The sequence below is a fragment of the Pogona vitticeps genome, chromosome 1 (genome assembly GCF_051106095.1).
Source record: "Pogona vitticeps strain Pit_001003342236 chromosome 1, PviZW2.1, whole genome shotgun sequence".
NCBI classification, from domain to species: Eukaryota; Metazoa; Chordata; class Lepidosauria; order Squamata; family Agamidae; genus Pogona; species Pogona vitticeps.
Genome location: NC_135783.1, coordinates 243,669,481 through 243,690,145, shown reverse-complemented (window position 1 = coordinate 243,690,145; position 20,665 = coordinate 243,669,481). Strand labels below are relative to the sequence as shown.

General features: G+C 42.3%; 1 protein-coding gene across 2 annotated transcripts in view; it reads right to left on the bottom strand.

The window, feature by feature from the left end:
- Positions 1–20,665, bottom strand: part of LOC110078205 (unconventional myosin-X) — a 108,290-nt gene that overhangs the window by 38,704 nt on the left and 48,921 nt on the right. Inside the window, exons 9-20 of one of the 2 annotated variants that reach the window (XM_020792088.3) lie at positions 18,735–18,838; positions 16,311–16,440; positions 14,586–14,704; positions 12,668–12,814; positions 12,037–12,137; positions 11,535–11,601; positions 10,120–10,212; positions 6,051–6,119; positions 2,912–2,994; positions 2,347–2,455; positions 1,607–1,687; positions 781–905 (exon numbers count right to left, since the gene is read on the bottom strand). In XM_020792088.3, coding sequence (XP_020647747.3) covers positions 781–905; positions 1,607–1,687; positions 2,347–2,455; positions 2,912–2,994; positions 6,051–6,119; positions 10,120–10,212; positions 11,535–11,601; positions 12,037–12,137; positions 12,668–12,814; positions 14,586–14,704; positions 16,311–16,440; positions 18,735–18,838 — 1,228 coding nt within the window. The remainder of the gene's footprint in view (positions 1–780; positions 906–1,606; positions 1,688–2,346; positions 2,456–2,911; positions 2,995–6,050; positions 6,120–10,119; positions 10,213–11,534; positions 11,602–12,036; positions 12,138–12,667; positions 12,815–14,585; positions 14,705–16,310; positions 16,441–18,734; positions 18,839–20,665) is intronic. The other variant, XM_078383479.1, reaches the window with a different exon arrangement.

Here is a 20,665-nt window from a genome sequence, read left to right as displayed (position 1 = left end):
GGAATATTCATTTATTCTTCACCCTCTCTGCTCCTTCACTGATTTCACATTGGCCAAAATCCTACTGCTCAGTGTAGTGAAATTGCACTGGAGTGGGCCCACTGAATCCATGGGGATCCGGCAAGGTAAATTCTCCATAATTTTAATTTATTCTAATAGGTCTATTCTAACTGCGAGTTGCTATGTTAAAGTAAGTCAGATAGAGCAAGCCTAATGAATGAATGTGATCTCAAAGAGAAACTGACTCACCAAATCCTCAGCAGTTCAATGGGTCTACTCTACTGTTATTTGTCATGTGAAGCAGCAGGATTCTGGCCATAGTTAAGGACAGCTACGGCTTTTTGAACAGGTAAGAACAGCAAAGGACAGACCTGTGAATGTTATCTCATTGTATAGGAGTAAAAGAGATGGCCTGTCCAGGCTCACCTAAATGTGCCTCCCCAAAAACAAGACATGTTTCTCTGATTTCTTATAGCCTATCATGTTTCCCCAAAAATAAGACAGGGTCTTATATTAATTTTTTCTACATTTATTCAAATGCAGTCATGTCATCTTCTGGTTGCTGCACGATTGTGAAGGGCGGGCTTTCACTTAACTAGGACTTATTTTTGGGGTAGGGCTTATATTATGAGCATCCTGAAAAATCATACTAGGGCTTATTTTCAGGTTAGGTCTTATTTTCGGGGAAACAGGGTAGCTGCCCTTAAAATCTGAAAGCACCGAGAGCTAGATTTCCATCCTCAGCAAAACTGATCCCAGAGATAGCACAATCACTTTTACCTGAGCAAGAAGTCTTGAAAGAGCCGCCTCACAGGAAAACCAGCTCTACGAACCTTCACTGTCTCTAGCATGCCTGAGTACCGAAGCTGTTTCAGCACCACATCTGGACTGAAGAGATTTGGAGCCTAGAGAAAGGGCAGAAGTATAAATAGATCAAGGAATGAAATGAAAAACATGAAATGATCTTCTTGTATGAAATGTATTGCATTTGCCTGTGCACTGCTTAATTAGTCACATGTGTACACATGGTCTTTGTTCAATTCCTTCAGTACTTGCTCTGGCCAAAGAAACAGAGAAAAGAAACCCCACAGGATTCTCGGTTAAAACCATACTGTGGTCCTTTTATGCCATAACGCCCGAGTCTCTTCTGTCCTTGCCTGCGTGCCAGCATTAACCAATGCTCTGCTTAGAAAATGTACTTATGAGCTCATGAATGGCGCAAGTAAACTTTGGCATTTTGCATGAGATTGATGGGAGAGAGAGTACAGTGAGGCTGCATCTGTCAGCTTGGGGCTGATTATTTTCTGAGTGGCTTGTAGATTTGCCTGTGGCTCTTTGTTGGTTTGCAGTAATGTGCCAGCTGTCAGGGATGCTTAGTTGTGGATCTGCAGCTTCCTTGGGGGATCGGAATCCATGACACCTGGTGTTCCTTCCAGCTCTACAATTCTGTGATTCCATGCTGTCTTGGCCGGCTGCAAATTCATAGCACTCCACTTTCCAGGGGAAATCCACACATGCACATACCTTCTAGTTTGTAGGGTTGCTATCTAAACAGAACTTCTCTCCCTTCCCAGCCCAAATGACATCCCCAGTTGAAGAGATTCACCTTTTCCAGATTGGGTTTGATGCAGCGAATGAACAACGGATTGCACGTGCTGAGTGTTGCCATCAAAGAGTGTAGGGAGTCCTGGAATGGAACAGGAACAATAACTCTTCTGGGGAATTCTGAAGGACCTTCTCCATCGTTCCATGAACATACACATGTGCACACAGACATACACACATAGGAACCTGACACACATGTTCTCAGATGTGATGAAGGAACAGAAATCTCTGAACATGAGTTTCAAATGACTCAGCACTTCTTACAGGCAATTCATAAGCTTACATAATTTGTGGTGAAACCACTCTGTAAGTACATTCATCTCATTTCTCACCAGGTCAGCAGGTTTCTGCCCAGGCTGGGCTTAGTACAAACCTGTTCTGGTCATCTCCAGCTGAAGTCAGCAATGCACAGCATTGGTTTGGCATACCAGCATGATGTCAAGAAATTACTTCTCCCTTCTTAATCTTCAGAATAGGTTTGCAACAATGACAGGGGTTTTTAAAAAACCCACCAGGGCAGATGTACATGTCACTGGATAAATGTATACTGTATTTAAATGTTACTGTTTTATTAAAATGACAGCTTGCCTTCCCAAAGCAGAGATGGAGACAGGCCGATCCATGAAATGAATTACTTGTTCACAGCTGAGATCACCTGGGCACGGGGGGGGGGGGGGCCTCAGGTGGCCCCTGTTTTTGGATAACCTTTGCATGCACTTTCAGTGGGCCTGCTGCTCTTACCCTGAACTGAGAGCTGACAGTCGGCCTGCGCCTCTGAGTTCCCATCTTCAGAGTGTCTTCACTGCTGCCGCTAGAGACTCTTTCAAAGAGATCATAGATGAAATCTAATCTGTGAGCAAAAAGGAGGACAGGGGAGATTGAGGAGACATAGAACAATTAATTCCAAGGGCAGGAACTCACAGGTTGGTGTCTCCATCGTCTTAAACAGGGCAATCCCTTCATTCCCCCTTTTAGTTCTCTGATGAGTCTTGGAACAGTTCGGAGCACTTCTGCAAGGGGTTGCATCCTGCTGTATTTTATGGAACCAGCTAAGCATGAGACTCAGCAACTAAACCCATCCAAGAACATCAGCAGCAGTCACTGCGAAGCCCTGAATGTCTCTGGCTCTCCCAAACTGTCAAACTATGCAGTGGAGCTCTATATGCCAGCTTCTCGTTTTTATGTCTACTTTACTGAGCTTCCAAGGAACAGCTCCAATGATTCAGACACTCTGCTACCTCATTTCTCAGTCATCAGTACCTCCAATAAGTTCAGGCTTCATTCTGGTTAGCCAGGAGTTGCTTACCTACTGTCCTTCAGCATGTTTAAAATATCATCTCGAAAGGTGTCTCTGTTTTTCTCCAGGAAGCCCCTCACATCATATAGAACCTATGAACGACAGGTTGGGAAACAAACATGAACCTGTGTCCAAGGGCTGCAGGATGAGAAGAGGAAAGCACACACAGCCAAAGTATGCAAATAATATATACAGCTCACCAAGAAGAAACAGAAACATCCCGTTGAAAGGACTTGCGCATAGTCCTCCTCTTCTGTAAACTAAGAGGATCAATGCTGTGCAGTGCGGGACAAGGACTGGAGATGCCCAGCTTCAAACTCAACTAAGCCACAAATGACCTCAGGCCTCAGCCTGGTCTACTCACAGATTCATCATGAGGATACAAGTTCAGATATATCACATGATTTCAGATTATCACATGACTTCAGAAGGGCAGATTAAATATCAGATTTTATAAAGAGTTTTAAATAGACTTCTTCCACCAATTGCAGCCATCAGCGTACCTTGACTTTGGGTGAGCTAATGGAAAAGCACGACCAGCAGAACCAGCATAGCCACAAACTGTGCATGTATTCAATGTATTATAATGTGCCAGCAAGTTCTATATACAGAATGACAAACACTATCCATCATAGTCACAATGGGGAATCCTTTAAGAAAGACTCTTTTAATGGGAAGTTCAGCTGTCACACTGCTATTCCATATGCTTCCTCTGACAATAACCAGGAACACTGAGTTCATAAAACCTCACAAAGCAATAGCCATGAGGTTCTAAACTGTAATGGCTACAATGTATGAATGGCTCCTAAACAAATAATAAAAATTGCTTGCGGTCAAGTCAATTATGACTTCTAGGTGACTCCAGGGTTTTCTTGGTAGAAAGTACTGAGAAGTGGTTTACCATTCCCTTCTTCTGGGGGTCACCCTGGGACTGTGCAGCTTGCCCAAGGCCACATAGGCTGGCTCTTCCTCCAGGAGTTATAGTGGGGAATTAAACTACAAGTCTCTGGCTCTGTAGCCAGGTCCCCAGGTCACTGAGCTATCCAGACAGCCCAAAGCAAGTGCAAGAACCAATTAAAAGGGTAAACTAACAGGGACCCCAAACTTTATTCCAATATATGAGTGATTTACTATCCCAATCTCAGCCATCTAAGATAATCGTAGAGAATAATTCTTCCAGTAGGGATCAGTGGTGTTTAACACAGAATTTTATAAAATCCTGTGTGTTGCAATGAAATATTATTGTATTCATGGCCTTCAGATTATGAACATATATGGCATTTTATATTTATTATAAGTTCCTGTTTTACATGCCAGTAAAAAAAAATTTATGATATACCATAATAGACTTTGGGGTGTGTGGTTTCTCCTGTTTTTTCCCTATGTGGCCCTAAATAAGCTCACAGCCTGTGGAACTTAAACAGGATGGTACTTGATATATCCAAAGTCAAGGCAGCGTCTCAGAGTTCAATACTTGCTGCAGGCGATGAATTCTTGGAATCGAGAAGGAGACCAATGAAAAAGCATGAAAACAAATGAACAGAGGCTCAAGAAATCCTAACACATCTATAAGGCAGAAACCTAGAAAATGTCAGTCAAGTCATGAGAAACAAAATATACAGATTATTGCAGCTGATCATTAACATTAAATGAGGAAAAATGAAGGATAGAGAAGATTTGAAAGGGTGAAGAACACTGGAGACTTGGTGTGCTGGTGGAGACCTCGATGAAAGGGTCAACCCAATGTGCGGGGGCAGTGAAGAAGGCCAACACCATGCTAGAAATCATTAAAAATGGGATTGAAAATAAAACAGCCAACATTATAATGCCATTGTAAAAAACGCTGGTAAGGAGTACAGTATACCTGGAGTACAGTGGTGCCCCGCATAGCGACGTTAATCTGTTCCAGGATTAATGTCGCTATCCGGAAACATCGCTAAACGGAACGGAAAACCCCATAGGGTTTAATGCATTCCTATGGGGGATAAACTCACCGTTAAGCGAAGATTCCCCATATGGCCACCATTTTCACTGCCTCGGTAAGCGAGGGCAGGGCGCGAAAACGCTGTGGGCGGCCATTTTCTTCTTCCGGTGGCCATTTTGGAACCGCCAATCAGCTGTTTCCCAAACATCGCAATGCGAAGATCGGTAAGCGAAACGCTTACCGATCATCACAATGCCATGTTTGCCCATAGAAAACATTGCAATGCGATCGTAAAAACACGTCGCTATGCGGATTCGTTGTTAAATGATGCACTCGTTAAGCGAGGCACCACTGTATTGCGTACAGTTTTGGTCATCGCACCTCAAAAAAGACATAGCGGAACTGGAAAAGTTGCAGAAGAAAATGACTCAAATGATGACTGGGCTGGGGCACCTCCCTTATGAGGAAAGCCTAAACCATTTGGGGCTCTTTATGAGTCTAGAGAAAAGGCGCCTGAGGGGGGACATGATTGAGATATATAAAATTATGCAGGGGATGGATAAAGTGCATACAAGGAAGCTCTTTTCCCTCTCACGCAATACCAGAACCAGGGGACATCCACTTCAATTGAGTGTTGGGAGAGTGAGAACAGACAAAAGAAAATATTTCTTTACCCAATGTGTTGTTAGTCTGTGGAACTCCTTGCCACAGGATATGTTGATGATGGCATCTGGTCTAGATGCCTTTAAAAGGAGGTTGGACAAATTCCTGGAGGAAAAGTTATTTCTCAGGTTACAAGCCATGAGATGTATAATCTCCAGGCTTAAAAGGAAGGTACCTCCAAATGCCAGATGCAGGGGAGGGGTATCAGGAGACAGCTATCTAGTTGTCTCGTGTGCTCCCCGAAGCATCTGGTGGGACCCTGTGAGACACAGGAAACTGGACTAGATGGGCCCTTGGCTGATCCAGCAGGGCTCTTCTTATGTTCTTATGTTAGAACTGCCACATCCATAATTGAAGACTTTGCCCAACGTTGGGTGGGACAGGAGCCAGAAGAAGAAGGCTACTCTCAGCCCCCCACTAATCCAGAGAAAAGCTTTCTCATTTTAGCCATGTCTCTGAAGACCACAGGCACACTGAGGCAGAGGGTTGTTGTGTCACAAGATTCTAGGCCCTGAACTCAAGACATGAGGCCCACTCAGCTAGTAAGTAAAGTACACTTACTTCTCCTGCATAATGCTGGATCCCAAACTGGAAATCTATTACCCGAGGCTTCAAATAATATTGGTTGCTCTGAAACAAAGGCAAGAGAAACACTATTTCTAATATACTTGCAGCTGAAGCAGCAGATCAAGGTCTTCATTTTTAACACTGCAGCAGTAATTTCTAGGGCAACAGTGCAGTGTCAAATTGAGCCAAATCATACATTTTGGAGAAGTGGAGGAAACAGCCTTGGCAAAAACAACCACATACTTCATAGGCAGAAGGATTTGGTGGAGTCAATACAGAGGAAATATCTTTATACATGTCCCTGCTGGGGCTACATCTCTGATATTCTAACGGGGAAGAACTGATCTTTCTGGAAGGTTCCCTGCCCCAGATATCAACATTTCAGCTATGTCAGGAGCCACCAGACCATTCTGCCTACTGGCTTCCCAGAACAGTTAAAAGACAGGCTCTTCATAAAGTACAGCTCATATCTGGGAGTTTTTAGCCATTATCCAGTAAACTGAACAAGGAAGTCTATTCTGCCCTGAAACATTAATCTAATTTTAACTTCCACCCACTGAATCTTAGCAACTATTCATCTGTTTGGGTCATCTGCTTGAGCGAGAATAGGCATTATATGGTTCTATTTGCTTTTGCTTTGAAGAGACTGGGCTTAGCTTCACAGAGTGAGCGTATGTCTTTTCTTAAATCATATGACATGAAAATACCTTCCCAGGGCTGGCAAAGGATGCCAGCCAAAGCAGCAGCTCCCCAAGTGCTTATACATGGTCTGATAGGAAGAATGAAGGAGGGAGACCTACATGACTCCCTGTGCAGCCCTTTAAACAACCAAAGCAAACCACAGAAATGTGGTTCTTATTATATGACCACCAGAGAAGCAGCCATGTTGTTGTGGGATAGGAGGAAATAAAAATATGGAGTTCAGGGACAATGCAGTGCTCCTCTTTCCTTTGATGTCTTCTCTTTTTTTAATTAATAATTTTTATTATTTGGATAACTTGGGTTGGGGTATGGGATACAAAAGGTAAAAGTAAGGGGAAAGGATTTGGGTTAGGGGAGAGGAGAAACAAAAATATACTAACATCCATTCTATTTATATTGCAATATCAAGATTCAAGCTCAGCTGTTCTACTATTTTCTGCCTTCCATATTTTAATTCACATTTGGATCTATGCTATTCGAGCACTATCTGATGACTCTAACCATTTATGAAATAAGTCCCATCTTTTTGTTGCCTTTTGCAATGGACAGTCCTTCATTACTTCTGATAAAATGTCTATTTCTGCCGTTTCCTTTATCATTTCCGTAAGATCTTCTTATTTCGGTACCACCTGACTTTTCCAATTTTTAGCATAAAGAATTCTAGCTGCAGTAACTATATATATAACTATACATTTCTTTGCTTTATCTATATTATCTGGTATCATACTCAATAAGAACAGTTCTGGGGTTAATGGAACCTTGCAACACACTGTTTGTTGTAATTCAGTATGTACTTTTATCCAATATTGTTTCGCTACTCTACAAGTCCACCACATATGATAGTAGCTTCCCACATGTGCTTCATATTTCCAACATCTATTTGATACATCTGTGTATATCTTTGACAATTTTTCAGGAGTCATGTGCCATCTGTAAAACATTTTATACAAGTTCTCTTTAAAGTTAACCAATTTTGTGAGCTTTATATTATTTTACCATATTTGTGGCCATTGACAGATATCAATATTGTGCCCTATGTTCTGTGCCCACTTAATCATACATTCTTTAACCATCTCATCTTGCATTTTAATTTCTCACAAGTGGTTATACATTCTCTTAATTATTTTATCTTTGGAGCCTAGTAATGCTTTATCAAATGTTGTTTGTTCTAGATAGAAACCCTCTATTTTATCTTTGCTATATCTGGATTCAAGCTGTGCCCTGGACCACCAGTCTATATATATATTCTGTATTTCCAACTCTTCTTTAGACCTTAGCTCACAGTTCTTTTTCAATAAGTCTTGGTATTTTAGGAGCTTAACTTTCGTCATTAGATTAGGTTGAGTAAAGGCCTCTATAGGTGATACCCAAACTGGTATTTTTTGGTAAGTCTGTTGGATGGTCTTTGTCCAGGTTCCTAACAAAGCTCTTCTTATCATTAAAATGTGAATTAAAATGTTTTTGTTCTTTGTCTTTTTTTATACCACAGAAAAGCATGCCATCCACACTGCAAATCATGTCCTTCCAAGTTGAGTAATCTATCATTTTCCAAGATTATCCATTCTTTTATCCAGTCTAATACAGGATCTATAGTACAACACCCAGTCCAGAAGACCAAAAACCCTCCCTCTGTTTGGTATCTTGCATTGCTTTAATTTTAATTTTTGGTTTTTTACCTTGCCATATAAATCTCATAATTATCTTATGGAGTTCTTTTTAAAAAAGGACTGTTTTAATATTATAGGGACCTTTGATGTCTTCTTGATGCGATTGTCTTCCCTCTAAAGATATGTGAATCAAAAGTTTATAGTACCAACAATTGTGATACATGTCGTGATGAACTTTAAGTGGGGTCACTCCAATGCTCTTTAGTTCTGTACTTGTCTTTGAAGAGTATCCACAAAATGTGATGCAGGTCCAGAATGCAGAGGGTAGGCTACCAAGAGAAAGCTACAGCTGAGGAGAAAACTGCAGTTTTCAGGGCCAATACAAACAATGGGGTTTGCAACATGTGGCCCCCAGGTAGTGGCTTTGCTGCAATTGCTTGATTGGCTTGTGCTAGAATAAGCCAGTGCTGAACAGTAATAAGGATGTATTCGTGAAGGCTTTCACGGCCGGGATCTAATGGTTGTTGTGGGTTTTTCGGGCTTCTTGGCTGTGTTTTGAAGGTGGTTTTTCCTAACGTTTCGCCAGTCTCTGTGGCCGGCATCTTCAGAGGACAGCAAACTGTGCTCTGGTGTAGTTTGGCTAGGGCGTGGAGTATTTATGGCTGTGAGTTGGGATGATTAGTGTGTATTGTTGTGGGTGTATTGTTTTCTGTGGATGGGTGATTAGTGTGTTTTGTTGTGGGTGTATTGTTGTGATAAGGAGATTATCTGTCACTGTGGTTGATGGTAGTGACCCCCTTGACCTTGTGGTTGGGTAGAGTTCATGCCCTTTTGTATGCTGTATTTTTGAGAGCTGGGAGCCAAGTTTTGTTGAGTTTCAAACTTTCCTCTTTTTTGTTGAAGTTTTTCTGGTGCTTGTGGATTTCAGTGGCTTCCCTGTTAAGTCTGACGTAATGATTGCTGGTGTTGTCCAGTATTTCAGTATTTTGAAATAGAATTTCATGTCCAGTTTGTTTTAGGGCATGTTCAGCTACTGCAGATTTTTCTGGTTGTTTTAGTCTGCAGTGTCTCTCATGTTCTTTGATTCTGGTGTGGATGCTTCATTTTGTGGTTCCAATGTATACCTGGCCACAACTGCAAGGTATCCGGTATACTCCTGCAGTGGTGAGGGGGTCCCCTCTGTCCTTTGCTGACCGTAACATTTGTTGTATTTTTGTGGTGGGCTTGAATACTGTTTTTAGGTTGTGTTTTTCCAGAAGTTTCACAGCCATAAATACTCCACGCCCTAGCCAAACTACACCAGAGCACAGTTTGCTGTCCTCTGAAGATGCCGGCCACAGAGACTGGCGAAACGTGAGGAAGAACAACCTTCAGAACACGGCCAAGAAGCCCGAAAAACCCACAACAACCAGTAATAAGGATGCCACCCACCCCTATCTTGAGGCACCCTAACCCTCAAACAGTCTGTTTTCTTAGATACATCTCCCAATTTGTCCAGTTTCTGCCTTAACATCATGTGCCTTAAGAGGACTGTGTTTTTCAAACCTGCTGGCTAAGCAAGCCTGCCTGATTTATGGGTTTTCCAAAAAAAAAATTTTTACACCTCTATAGACTTTTTAAAATCACTTCATCACAGTATCTTCATACTGGAATTATAATCTTTCATTGTGATTCCTGTTGTAGCTTTTAAAACAGTGGGTCAATAGTACAGCATTCTAAGCATTAGAAATATGTATCTATGCGTATCTACTCACCCCATGTTGACTGTGGAGCTTTTCCAAAAGGGTGTTGTCTGTACCTTTGGGGAATCTACTTTCTTCATTTATCAATGCTAACAAGCCAAGTTTCTGCAACCAAACAAGAAGGAGGGAGAGAGAGAGAGCTGGCAGGTGATGGCACTTGGAGAATGATGGTAAGCTAAGCATCTGAAGAAACACCTCCCAGCTGGGAATAAAACACCACAAAGCAGCATCCTATCAAGTGCTAACAGGAAGCCTTTGGATTGTCCTATTGTGGGTTCAAGTCCCATTTTGCATATAAATAATAGTCACATTCAGGTTTAGAACAAAGAGCAGTCTTAAGCTTGGCAAAAGAACTGGATGATTGGAAAGAGGAGTTGTACTAGATCAGGCCAAAGTTTTATCTACTCCAGCATTCTGCTTCTCCAGCCCATCAGGTCCCCATGAAAAACCTAAAAGCAGGACTTGAGTGCAACAGACACTCCTGCTCATGTCCCACAGCAGCTGGTATTCAGAGATACACTGGTTCTCATTACAGTTTATACCTAACATGACCAGTGCGCATTTGTATCCTTATCTTCCATACATCTGCCTAATCCTCTTTCAAAGCCATCTCAGCTGGGGGCCATCATAACATCTTCCAGTGGCATATGCTGGAAAACCATGCAGTTCTTTGGGTGTGACAATTCCTGGGGTGCACCAATGTCCTGGAGAATAATCAAGTCCTCACAACTGAATCAGCGTCTCCGCCAGCAGTCACACTTTTGGAAAAAAAAGTCCACAGAGGCAACTTAGTAGCTTTAAATGTCTACACCTAAAGGCTTTCAATTCTGGAACTTGTATCTGTTTTGTTTCTCTCATCATTCCATTTAAACTTCTGCTGTTTTTTATTTTTTACAATGTGGTTTCGTAAATATATATATTTTTTAATATAGCAAACACACCTGGACAACCTGATCCCCATCAGCCTGGGACACAGAGGCGACTGAAAAGTGGAGGGTACAAAGAAATGATGACCCATCAGAAATGAAAATTAATCCATAATGTCCTAGCCTACCATCACTAAGATTTGACAAGAGGAAATAGCGCACATTTTATGCATCTCAAAGAAAAATGGGGAGCACCCACCTTGAGCCAACTGTGTCTTTCTTTGAGTCATTCTCTCTTCCTTTTCCATGGTTCCTTGGAAATCTACAGATTTACCCACAGTTCTCCAATAATCTACACAATGACTTGCATGAAGCATGCTAATTTGCCAGAGGAGAGATAGGGGCCAACACAAGGGATGAGGGTATATTTTAAATAACTACCTGTACCTAGGAAGGAGCCATTATGTAGCTCTCTATACAGGAGAGTCTAAGCAGAGGCATCACCTGCAAAACAGGCCAGAGAAACAGATCTTGGGGCTGGGAAATGCCAGAGAAACCTACCTTCTCAATCAGATCCAGACACTCTGCATTATCCATCCAGTCAATGGCTTCCCAGCTTATCCCCTCTCTGCCAACCAAAGGGGGGGGGGAGACAAATAAAGCATTAATTTGTAAAGTACAAGAGGGGAGAAACTGCAAGATGCTTTGTACTTGGAATACGGGGCAGCCGCATGCCACGGGGAGACAAAACAGACTGAGTTTCATCAATTCCAGACAACCATTTCTCAGATATCGTAATACTGTATCAAGTGTAAAAGATGCAATCCAAAAAGCAAACAGATTTCCATCCTCTACCTCAGTGGTTCCCAACCTTGTGTCTCCAGATGTTCTTGAACCAAACCTCCCAGAAGCCTTCATTACTAGCTGTGTTGGCCAGGATTTCTGGGGTTTGTAGTCCAAGAACATCTGGGGATCGAAGGTTAGGAGCCACTGCTCTACCTGTTGCCAGAAACCACTAAGAACAAGCAGCAACTCCTGTCTCCTGAAAAGCACAAATCATTACCTGTTATACTCAAGTTGTTCCAAGGAGAATATGTGCTTGTTGAAGTACTCTTGGAGTTTCTCATTTGCATAGTTGATGTTAAACTGTTCAAACCGATTCTCCTGTGCATGTGACAAGAGAAACATTAATGCTTGTGTTCTTAGTCTGGAAAGAAACTTCTCTTCATGGCTTTATGGAAGAGAACATGGAAGTCTAGGAGGAAAGGCAGAAATGCTTATTCTATCTGCTGTTCCCATCCACCGCCCATATGCTAGAACAGCCAATCTGTGCACTACAGATTGCTTACAGAATCACTCACAAAGCATAGAAGATGGTCAATTTCAGGATGCAACAAGACACAGAAGAACAGAAACTGTTCAAGGTATCTGTATGAGGTAATGTGTGCACATGCACATAAGCCCAAAGAGACATAGATTACTACATATTCACATTATGATGATGGCCCTAAATGCTCTTTTGAAGTCATTTCTATGGGATCGTGTATATCAATAATGTACTTGCATTACTCTTGACAGACTCTGCCTTGCTTGCGCTTTTGGCATTCCCCACCCACCAACCCAGTTTTTGCTTTCTGCATGCTTTGAAATCACAATTGCGCCATACTACAATCCCGGTCAGCTTAATTTCTAACCTGGAAATTCTCAAAACCGAAGATATCCAGAATTCCCACGGATTTAAAATTTTCTTTCCCTTTTATCTTTGAATTAATCCTGCCAATGATCCATGAGAAGCACTGAGAATAAAGGGCCATGGCCAGTGAGTCTCTGGAGTCAGCAGCCTAGGAGCAAACAGAAAGATGCTGTGGGATCAAGCGCTACCGCCAGCAACACAAGAAATCAGTTGGTTATTTTACTTTTCTTGCTAGGGAAGAGCAGGACAGATTAAATCTGTAGAATAGGGCCCAGAGAGTAGACCTATTCAGAAAAGTATGGCCAATGAACACTTTCTCCTGAGAAACTCATTTGTAAAATAAACCCACTTTAGAACAGGGGAGAAACCCCGTCTGAAACTCCAGGGCCTCCAGGGCCCAAAATGAAACAATCACTACCATGCAAGCCTCCCAACTCCGTTGGAACACCCACTGAGGCCTACTTGTCAACAAAGAGCATGGCCCTATTCAGGTGTTAAGCCTGAAAGCATGTAGGGCCATAAGCATGATAGTGATGTGGGGATGCAAGTAAGAAACGAATGGCTGACACTACCCTGCATCTCCTCAGTAACACTGCTAAAGAAGAGGAATGATGCTACTGATCTAGTGGTTTCCACCCCCCCCCCCCCACCACCACCACCACCACCTTCATTAGCTGCAGCTTGCCAGGGTGGGCAAGGCAGAGGAGAGGACAGGATGCCCCTGGGGACAACAATGCCACTTTAATGTGTCATTAACTGAACATTACTGAGGAGATGAGAGGAAAAGATGGAGGTCAAGTGGCAGCGAGCCATTCCCTCTAACATGCAGCTTGGGCCTAGGCCAACTGCAGTCAGCAACACAAAGACAAGGACAAAAGCAGATCGTAAGTGGCCAGACTCCATAGTCATATCACTGTCACATCTTTCAGGAATGGGCGCCTAACTAACCGCACCCAGTGCTGGGACAAAACTGGGGGCTGCGGGTGAAGGACACACACAGAGATGTGTATTCTATCAAAGGCTCCATTCACTGCCTGTAGCTCTTTCTGCTCCACACAGTGAAAATGTCAAAGTTAGGAATGGTAATGAGCTTTGTATACAATGCAAGCTGACTGGGATTTCCTTGTCCTCTCTTGCCCACAGAGAATCTGGCAACAACTGGCTCCTGTCCTTGGAGGGCTTGGCTGGGGAAATTACCATTTGGAAGCAGGGAGCCAAATTATTAAGGTTGTGTGACTCTTAGAGCAGTTAGCAACAGCACCATATTTTTCCAAAGTTCAGCTTTGGCCACCCAAAGTGTAAAACTATGTATTACGCTCATCTGCTTGGCCATCATACAAAAACCTGCAAGGGGTATCTCTGGCGCCTCAGCTGTCATTTACAATGAGCAAATGTTAAGACCCAGGTACCATAGAAATCAGAGCACAAGACTGCTTTGAAGACCACATCAAACAACCACTAATCCAGCTTTCTGCTTCCAAATCTGACTGGACAGGTTCCAAGAGACAACTTACAAAAGGGAATGAAAAAGGAGACAGCCATTCTGTGTTTGCCACTGGCACCCAGTAATCAAAATATACTACCTCTGGTCATGGAGAATCAATTTTTGACTAGCATAGCTTACAACCATTGATATACCTGCCTTGCATTAATCCATCAAGCATACCTTTTAAAGCCAACCATGCCAGGAGCTATCACAGTATCCTCCAGCAAATACTACACATAAATTATGAATCACTTGAAGGAGTGTTCCCATTCATTTGTTCTGAAAATGTATAATCAAACCAGAGACCTCAGTCAAGCCCAATCTGATTCATTTTGACATCCATGTGACTGCTGCCACCTAGGGGGGTGAAAAACCCCTTCACAGCCATATGCTGCTACCATGCTGAATGCAAAACAACCATCTAATCACTTACCTGTTCCACAGTGAGGGGAGAGCTAATTTCCTCCCCCCGTAGAAACATGGATCTCTGGGTGAGGACTTCAGACAACTGGAAGGTATCCAAGCCAAGCAGCTCACTGGCATTATTTAACACTGGGAAAGAGGATGATGGAGAACAGACAGTGCATAAGAACATAACATAAGAAGAGCCCTGCGGGATCCACTCTAGCCGCAAAATTTTGCTTCTACTTGCAAATGGAGCTGGTCGTAACTTGAAATGGTCGTAAGTAGGGATGTTCGTAAGTGGAGGCACCACTATATTGACTACAATGTTTTAGAAGTAACTTTGTTTCACTCTTTCTTTTCATTAGTTAATTAGTTTTGTTTAAAAGTAAACACCTTACGATTGATAACGGAGTATAACAATGTGACAATTCTGGTCAAAACACCTTTAAAATTGTCTTTTAAGGAGTAAGTAGAAAATTTTAGAAATAATTAGGAGAGTTAAGTGATACCTTTACTGAATCACTAAAAAAATCACACAAATTGCCAGTTTTTGTGGGTACAATTCTCATGCTGTGCATGAAAGACTGATGCACAGCCTAAGGAAGTGGGATTTTACCCACAAAAGCTTGCAATCTGTGTGATTTTTTTTGTGTGGTTCAATAAAGATATCACTTGCATTAGAAAATTCTAGCCATTCGTAAGTGGAATAATTTCACTCTAGCTCAGTACATTTCTCTTGAGAAATAACTCGATTATGCATTTATTTATTTTTTAAAAGTAGCTCATTGCAGGTAACTATTTACTTGTAACAAAATATTCCAAACTCTGGAAAAGATTTTGTTTTTCTTTTTAAAGACAAGAATGAGGCACAAAAGGAAGGACTTGTCCACAAGGCACCAATTATTTCCCTCCGGGAAAGCCAGTATGACTTAGCAGCAAAAGCTGAGATGGGAAGCTGCACAGACTTAAAAAGCATGTGATAGAACTTTGTTGTTGCAGTTTTCCCCAAAGCCTCCACTTGGAAGGTCATGACATAAGCCGAAACAAAACAAAACAAAACAACAAAAACAACAACCAACCAACCAATCAAACAAGCAAGCAAACCCCCAAAGTACTTAAACTATGACATTCCCACAGGAAAATATATATATATACTGGTAAAAACCCACAACCTTAAGGATGCAACCTCATTCTGTCCGGGCCAATCTACTTTGTGACACAACAGGAAAAACTGTCAGTGAGCATACCTATCAATAAACAATTGAGAAGACAATGCTAATATTTTAGAATAAGAGTAGACAACCCAGGGTTCAGATTTTGTAAGAACTGCAATTTCTATAATCCCTAACCAATGACCATGCTGCCCAGAGTGAATGGAAGTTGCAGCCCAATAATACCTGAAGAACAAGTTGACTGCTCCTATTTTCAGACATGCCTTCATGTTTGCCCATGTTTGCTAAGTGAGAATATTTAAAAACAGAGAACTTTACAGGACTGAGTGCTTTTGTGTATCCACATATCTGCCCCTCTGCACATGCAGCCTCTGAAAAACTCACTTGGATTTTATTTTTATTAGTCGTATACTAGACGGGGACTTGCCCCTGACTGCCTAGAGAACATATATTATTTCCGACCATCCAATCTTATCATGTGATCAGTCACAGGGAAGTAGTAGCGAAGAGGCCATATTGCCCTGTAAGTTAAATGTCATCATACACCAAGATTATAGGGGAGAAGAAGGTTTCATACTTACCAGTTTTTGATGTAATCTGAGCTCCTCCAGCAGTCATGAACTCAGTGTTTCCAAGTTGCAGAATGCCAGAGAGAAGCTTGAAAATGTCTCTGATCTCTTCAGAGCTGAACCCCATCACTTCAAGAGCAGTCTGCTCAAAACACATATGAATTAAGTTATGCACACTATTTCTGCCTTTACTGTGCCTGTAATAGGCAAAAACAGTGGTTCTGGACAGATAGTTTCTAGTATTATCAGACAAAAGGTATTTTGCAGGTATTTCACCTTTCCCTCGTAAGTGACATCTCTGTGGTAAGAAGAGTGAAGGAAGAAGCAGAGGGGAAAATACGGAAGGATGACAGGTGGATGACACCATTGAATCTACACATGGGCAATGTTGTTTCCCGTCTCCTTCCCACACTCAGCAACAATCCATGAATGAAAGAGGGCAATTAATTACTATGAGTGATCCCTACACCTTCCCTTTACCCTCAATGAATACAGCTCTCTGCAGGATTTTGTTGCTTAAGTGCTTAAGGCTAAAAACACAAAACCCTTCACTAGGGAACAGCCATAATGAACTCCAGAAACCTGACTTCAGAGGAAGCAGACCTTAGGACTGTGATTAGAGATGGGGGTATTCGTATACAAATACAAATATCCCCCCACAGATGCAGATAACAATGGTCTGGCCCCCTCGGGCCAGAATGAACGCTCACCACTCCACTGCTGCTGCGGGCTCCCTGCTCCCTTGCTATTGCTCCAGCCCTCGTGGTGGATTAGCCACTCTTCGACCTGGCAGAGAGGCTCGTCATCCTGCCTTCTACCAGGAGTGGCTAATCCATCGCGAGCTCTGGAGTGACAGGAAGGGAGTGCGGAGCCGGCAGCAGTGGCGGAATAGTGAGTGGTCAGTCTGGCCCCAGGGAGCCAGATCTCGTTATCTGCACTTGTGGGGGGATATCTGTATTAGTATACGAATACGAATACCCCCATCTCTAATTGTGAATCATGGGTCACACGAACCCTAGTGAAATTGGAACAGAACATCAATTCTCACACTTCCTACCTTCCTGTCACAGTAGATTTTTGCCCCAATGAGCATGAGCCAAGAATATTCAACACCCTGAGTCATAAAATGAATTTAGGCTTTGCCACTCAGGCTGGACATAAATTTTATGGAGAGCCATCTCTGCCACTCTTTTTGTGTTTCCATGAACTGTCAGCCATACATCAACTGGTTCAACAGCAGAGATATCTAACACCTTTCTTCTTTTAATAGCTTGCTAAATCTCCGCAGTGGACTGCCACAATGTATTTTAGGAAGGCGCCTTGCTACCTAAAAGAAGCAACACCATACAGGAGGAAAGCAGGTCCCTGCCAAAGCCCTTTTCCAGTATATTGGAAAATATCCCCAACAACTTATGCAGCATTTAAAATTCTGTCGGGGGGGGCACAGTATGCCAGTGGGGCAGGAACATCCTCCTCCAGTGAATGCCTCTTGTCTCTCCTCCATAGAATTTTTTTACTATGCTTTTCTGTCAGACAAGCACTGCAGTTTCAAAAATTATTGTATCAGCTCAGCACTATGTCACCTGCATTTTTAAAGTGCTCTGCCATCAACGTTACCATAGGAGAAAGGCCAGATTACTTATAAACATGTTTGAACTTGCTTATGGGTTCAAATATAGGTTGCAGAGAAAATGTGAAATGTCATAGAAATCCTCCCCTTAGACACACATACTAGAAACCGGGGTTTGGGTGGGGGTGGAGTGATATGAGCAGAATCATTACGAAATAACACTAGCCACTGCTGGCTAACAGAGAGCAAAAATGTCAATGAAAAGAAGAATGGGCTTCTTTGCAATTAGCTGCACATTTTGTAGTTGACAGAAAAATACATCCAATTTAACCATGCCAATTCTGGGGTAAATCGGGGTGTAAACTGCAGTGTAGTCATGCCCTGAATGGGTTCTAGATCAGATTAAGTCATGACTCTCACCAGAACCAAAATGATTAGAGATTATCAATGAAAAGAGAAGCGGAAAGAAGAGCAGGCAAAAAACTGTGATGCTAGGAAAAACAGAAGGCTATTGGAGAAGAAGATGACCTAGCATGAATGAAACAAGTGACTCAGTGAAGCAAGCATGGACTTCAATTTGCAAGACTTGAACAGGGTTGTTAATAAGACCCTTTAGAGGGACATTAGTTCATAGGGTCACCTTAGTTTGGAAGCAACTTGATGGAATGTAATGAAGTCTAAAATGTCATTGCATTGAATAATACAAACAACTAGCAGGCACTACAGTGAAGAGCAAAAAAATTCTCTTGTCTACGAAAATTTTGCTTCCAATTCTTGCTCCAAAAAGAAGAATGTCTTTTTAAAACTAAGAAGAAAACCCCATCAGTTTCTGCCTGAAATCTTCTAGAGTCAAAAAGGAAACTCACCATGACCTTGCTGTATAACTCTCTGTCATCCAAGTTCTCATTGGTGACACAGCCAGACTGGTTTAAGTACCGATAACTCTTGGGCTCCAACAGGAACAGGCCTTCTATAGAGGGACAATTTCCAGAAGGAAAAAGAGACAATTTCAAGGCTAGAACAGCAGGGTGGATGGAAGAAGCAGAAGCCAATAAACACAGAAGAAGGTTGTGGGAAGTGGCAGGGGAATGAAAAAGAGGGAGACATTTTAGAGATAGCAAGCTCCTTTTCTAATAATCTCTTTTCAGGGATTGTTTACACAGCGCTCCCATTTCAGTGCCACAGGACAAGGCCTAAGGCATGAAAAACGGGACATTGCACGGTAGAAGAAGCCCCATGAGGCCAGCGCTAGACCAGTAACTGCTTTCTTTGTTGTGCAAACTTGTCCAAAACCAATGCCAGGGTCAAGCAAAGTGCACACCCACACCCACACTGAGGTACAGCAGCTCCCTGCATTCCTCACCCTCAGTTATGCTGGCTAGGTTTGATGGGAATGCCCAGTCCAGGAATACTTTGCTCACCCTTGCCCTACGACTAAGGCAAATCTCAGCAAGATTTTACCTACCAAGCAACGGACCTTCTGCTGGCAAATACATTTAGTACATTATTTCTTTACAATGAACAGTAGGGCTATTAGTTCCAATGAATAGGGATGAAGGTACTTAACTCAGGGAGTGGGGAAAGCAACTTTGGCTTAGGTGACTTGGAATTGAACAACGGCAAGGAGGGAAAGGGTTTAGGCAAGGACAGTCAACTTATGGTCTTCTACATGTTCTTTGGAAATGGATTTTCATTGTAAAATGTTTAGTTCGGTTCCCAAGTTCAGAAGACTTCCTAAAATTCTGGCATCTAGGCACCAAACTCACCAGGCGCCTAACTACAGGAGGCTTCTAAACAGCTGTAATTGGACAAAATTGTTCTGGTGGCAGTCTTCCTGTCTACCACAACAATTCCCCCTTCTCCAAGGCAAAACGAATGAGAGGAAAGTGGTGCTGCATTGCTCTGATATCTGGAGTGAATTCTGGGGCAAGCACCGCTGGCATATTCTGTGGCCATTTTCTGCATTAAGGATCCTCTTGAAAGTCACACGGAGTGCCCAAAATGAGAAGAATGACACAAAAAATGGCTGGAAAATCCATTCCTGGCTTTGAGAAATTGAATTTTTTGTGTCAAATGGGGAGAGACTGCAATTTATTTAAAAGATGAATTATGATTCGTGGAGCTTTCTAGGAACAAGAATGTTATGTGTTGTCAAGTTAGAACTAACTTATAGCAACCCCAACAAGGTGAAGGAGTGAATTTATTTGTTCCACATCTCTAGTGAGTTTCTATGGCTGAGTGGAGATTCAAACTTGGGCCTCTGGAGTCTTAGTCAGTCCCTCTATCCACTACACCACCCTGGGTAATTTTTTCTCTCTCCCAAAAAGGTTTAGTAATAATTCTCAATCTCTTTTGAGAGAAATGTGTGGAGACAGGGTATGTTCTATTCATAAGTTCATTCCTGACCACCACTGTTACCCCCCTGCTATTTGCTAATGGTTTGGGGGTACAAAGGGGGAGTGCCTGATCTCTGTAGTTCATCTCGTCAATGGATCATTATGCTCTGCAATGTCTGCCAATATGTGAGATATTGTACCATATGTTTAAACCAGTACATGAAAAGTCACCAATTGTCTTCAAGCAACAGAAGACTCAAAGCAATTGGGATCTTCAGTAACTTTCAGGAAAGCTAATTGGAATCATTCTCAGGCCATTTGATACCATTAAGCACTAACAACACGGAAGCGATAGACCAGAGCGTATTATTTATTTATTTGATTTGATTTGTATCCCGCCCATCTGGTAAGTCGGTACCACTCTGAGCGGCTAACATAAAAATATACAGTTATAATAACAT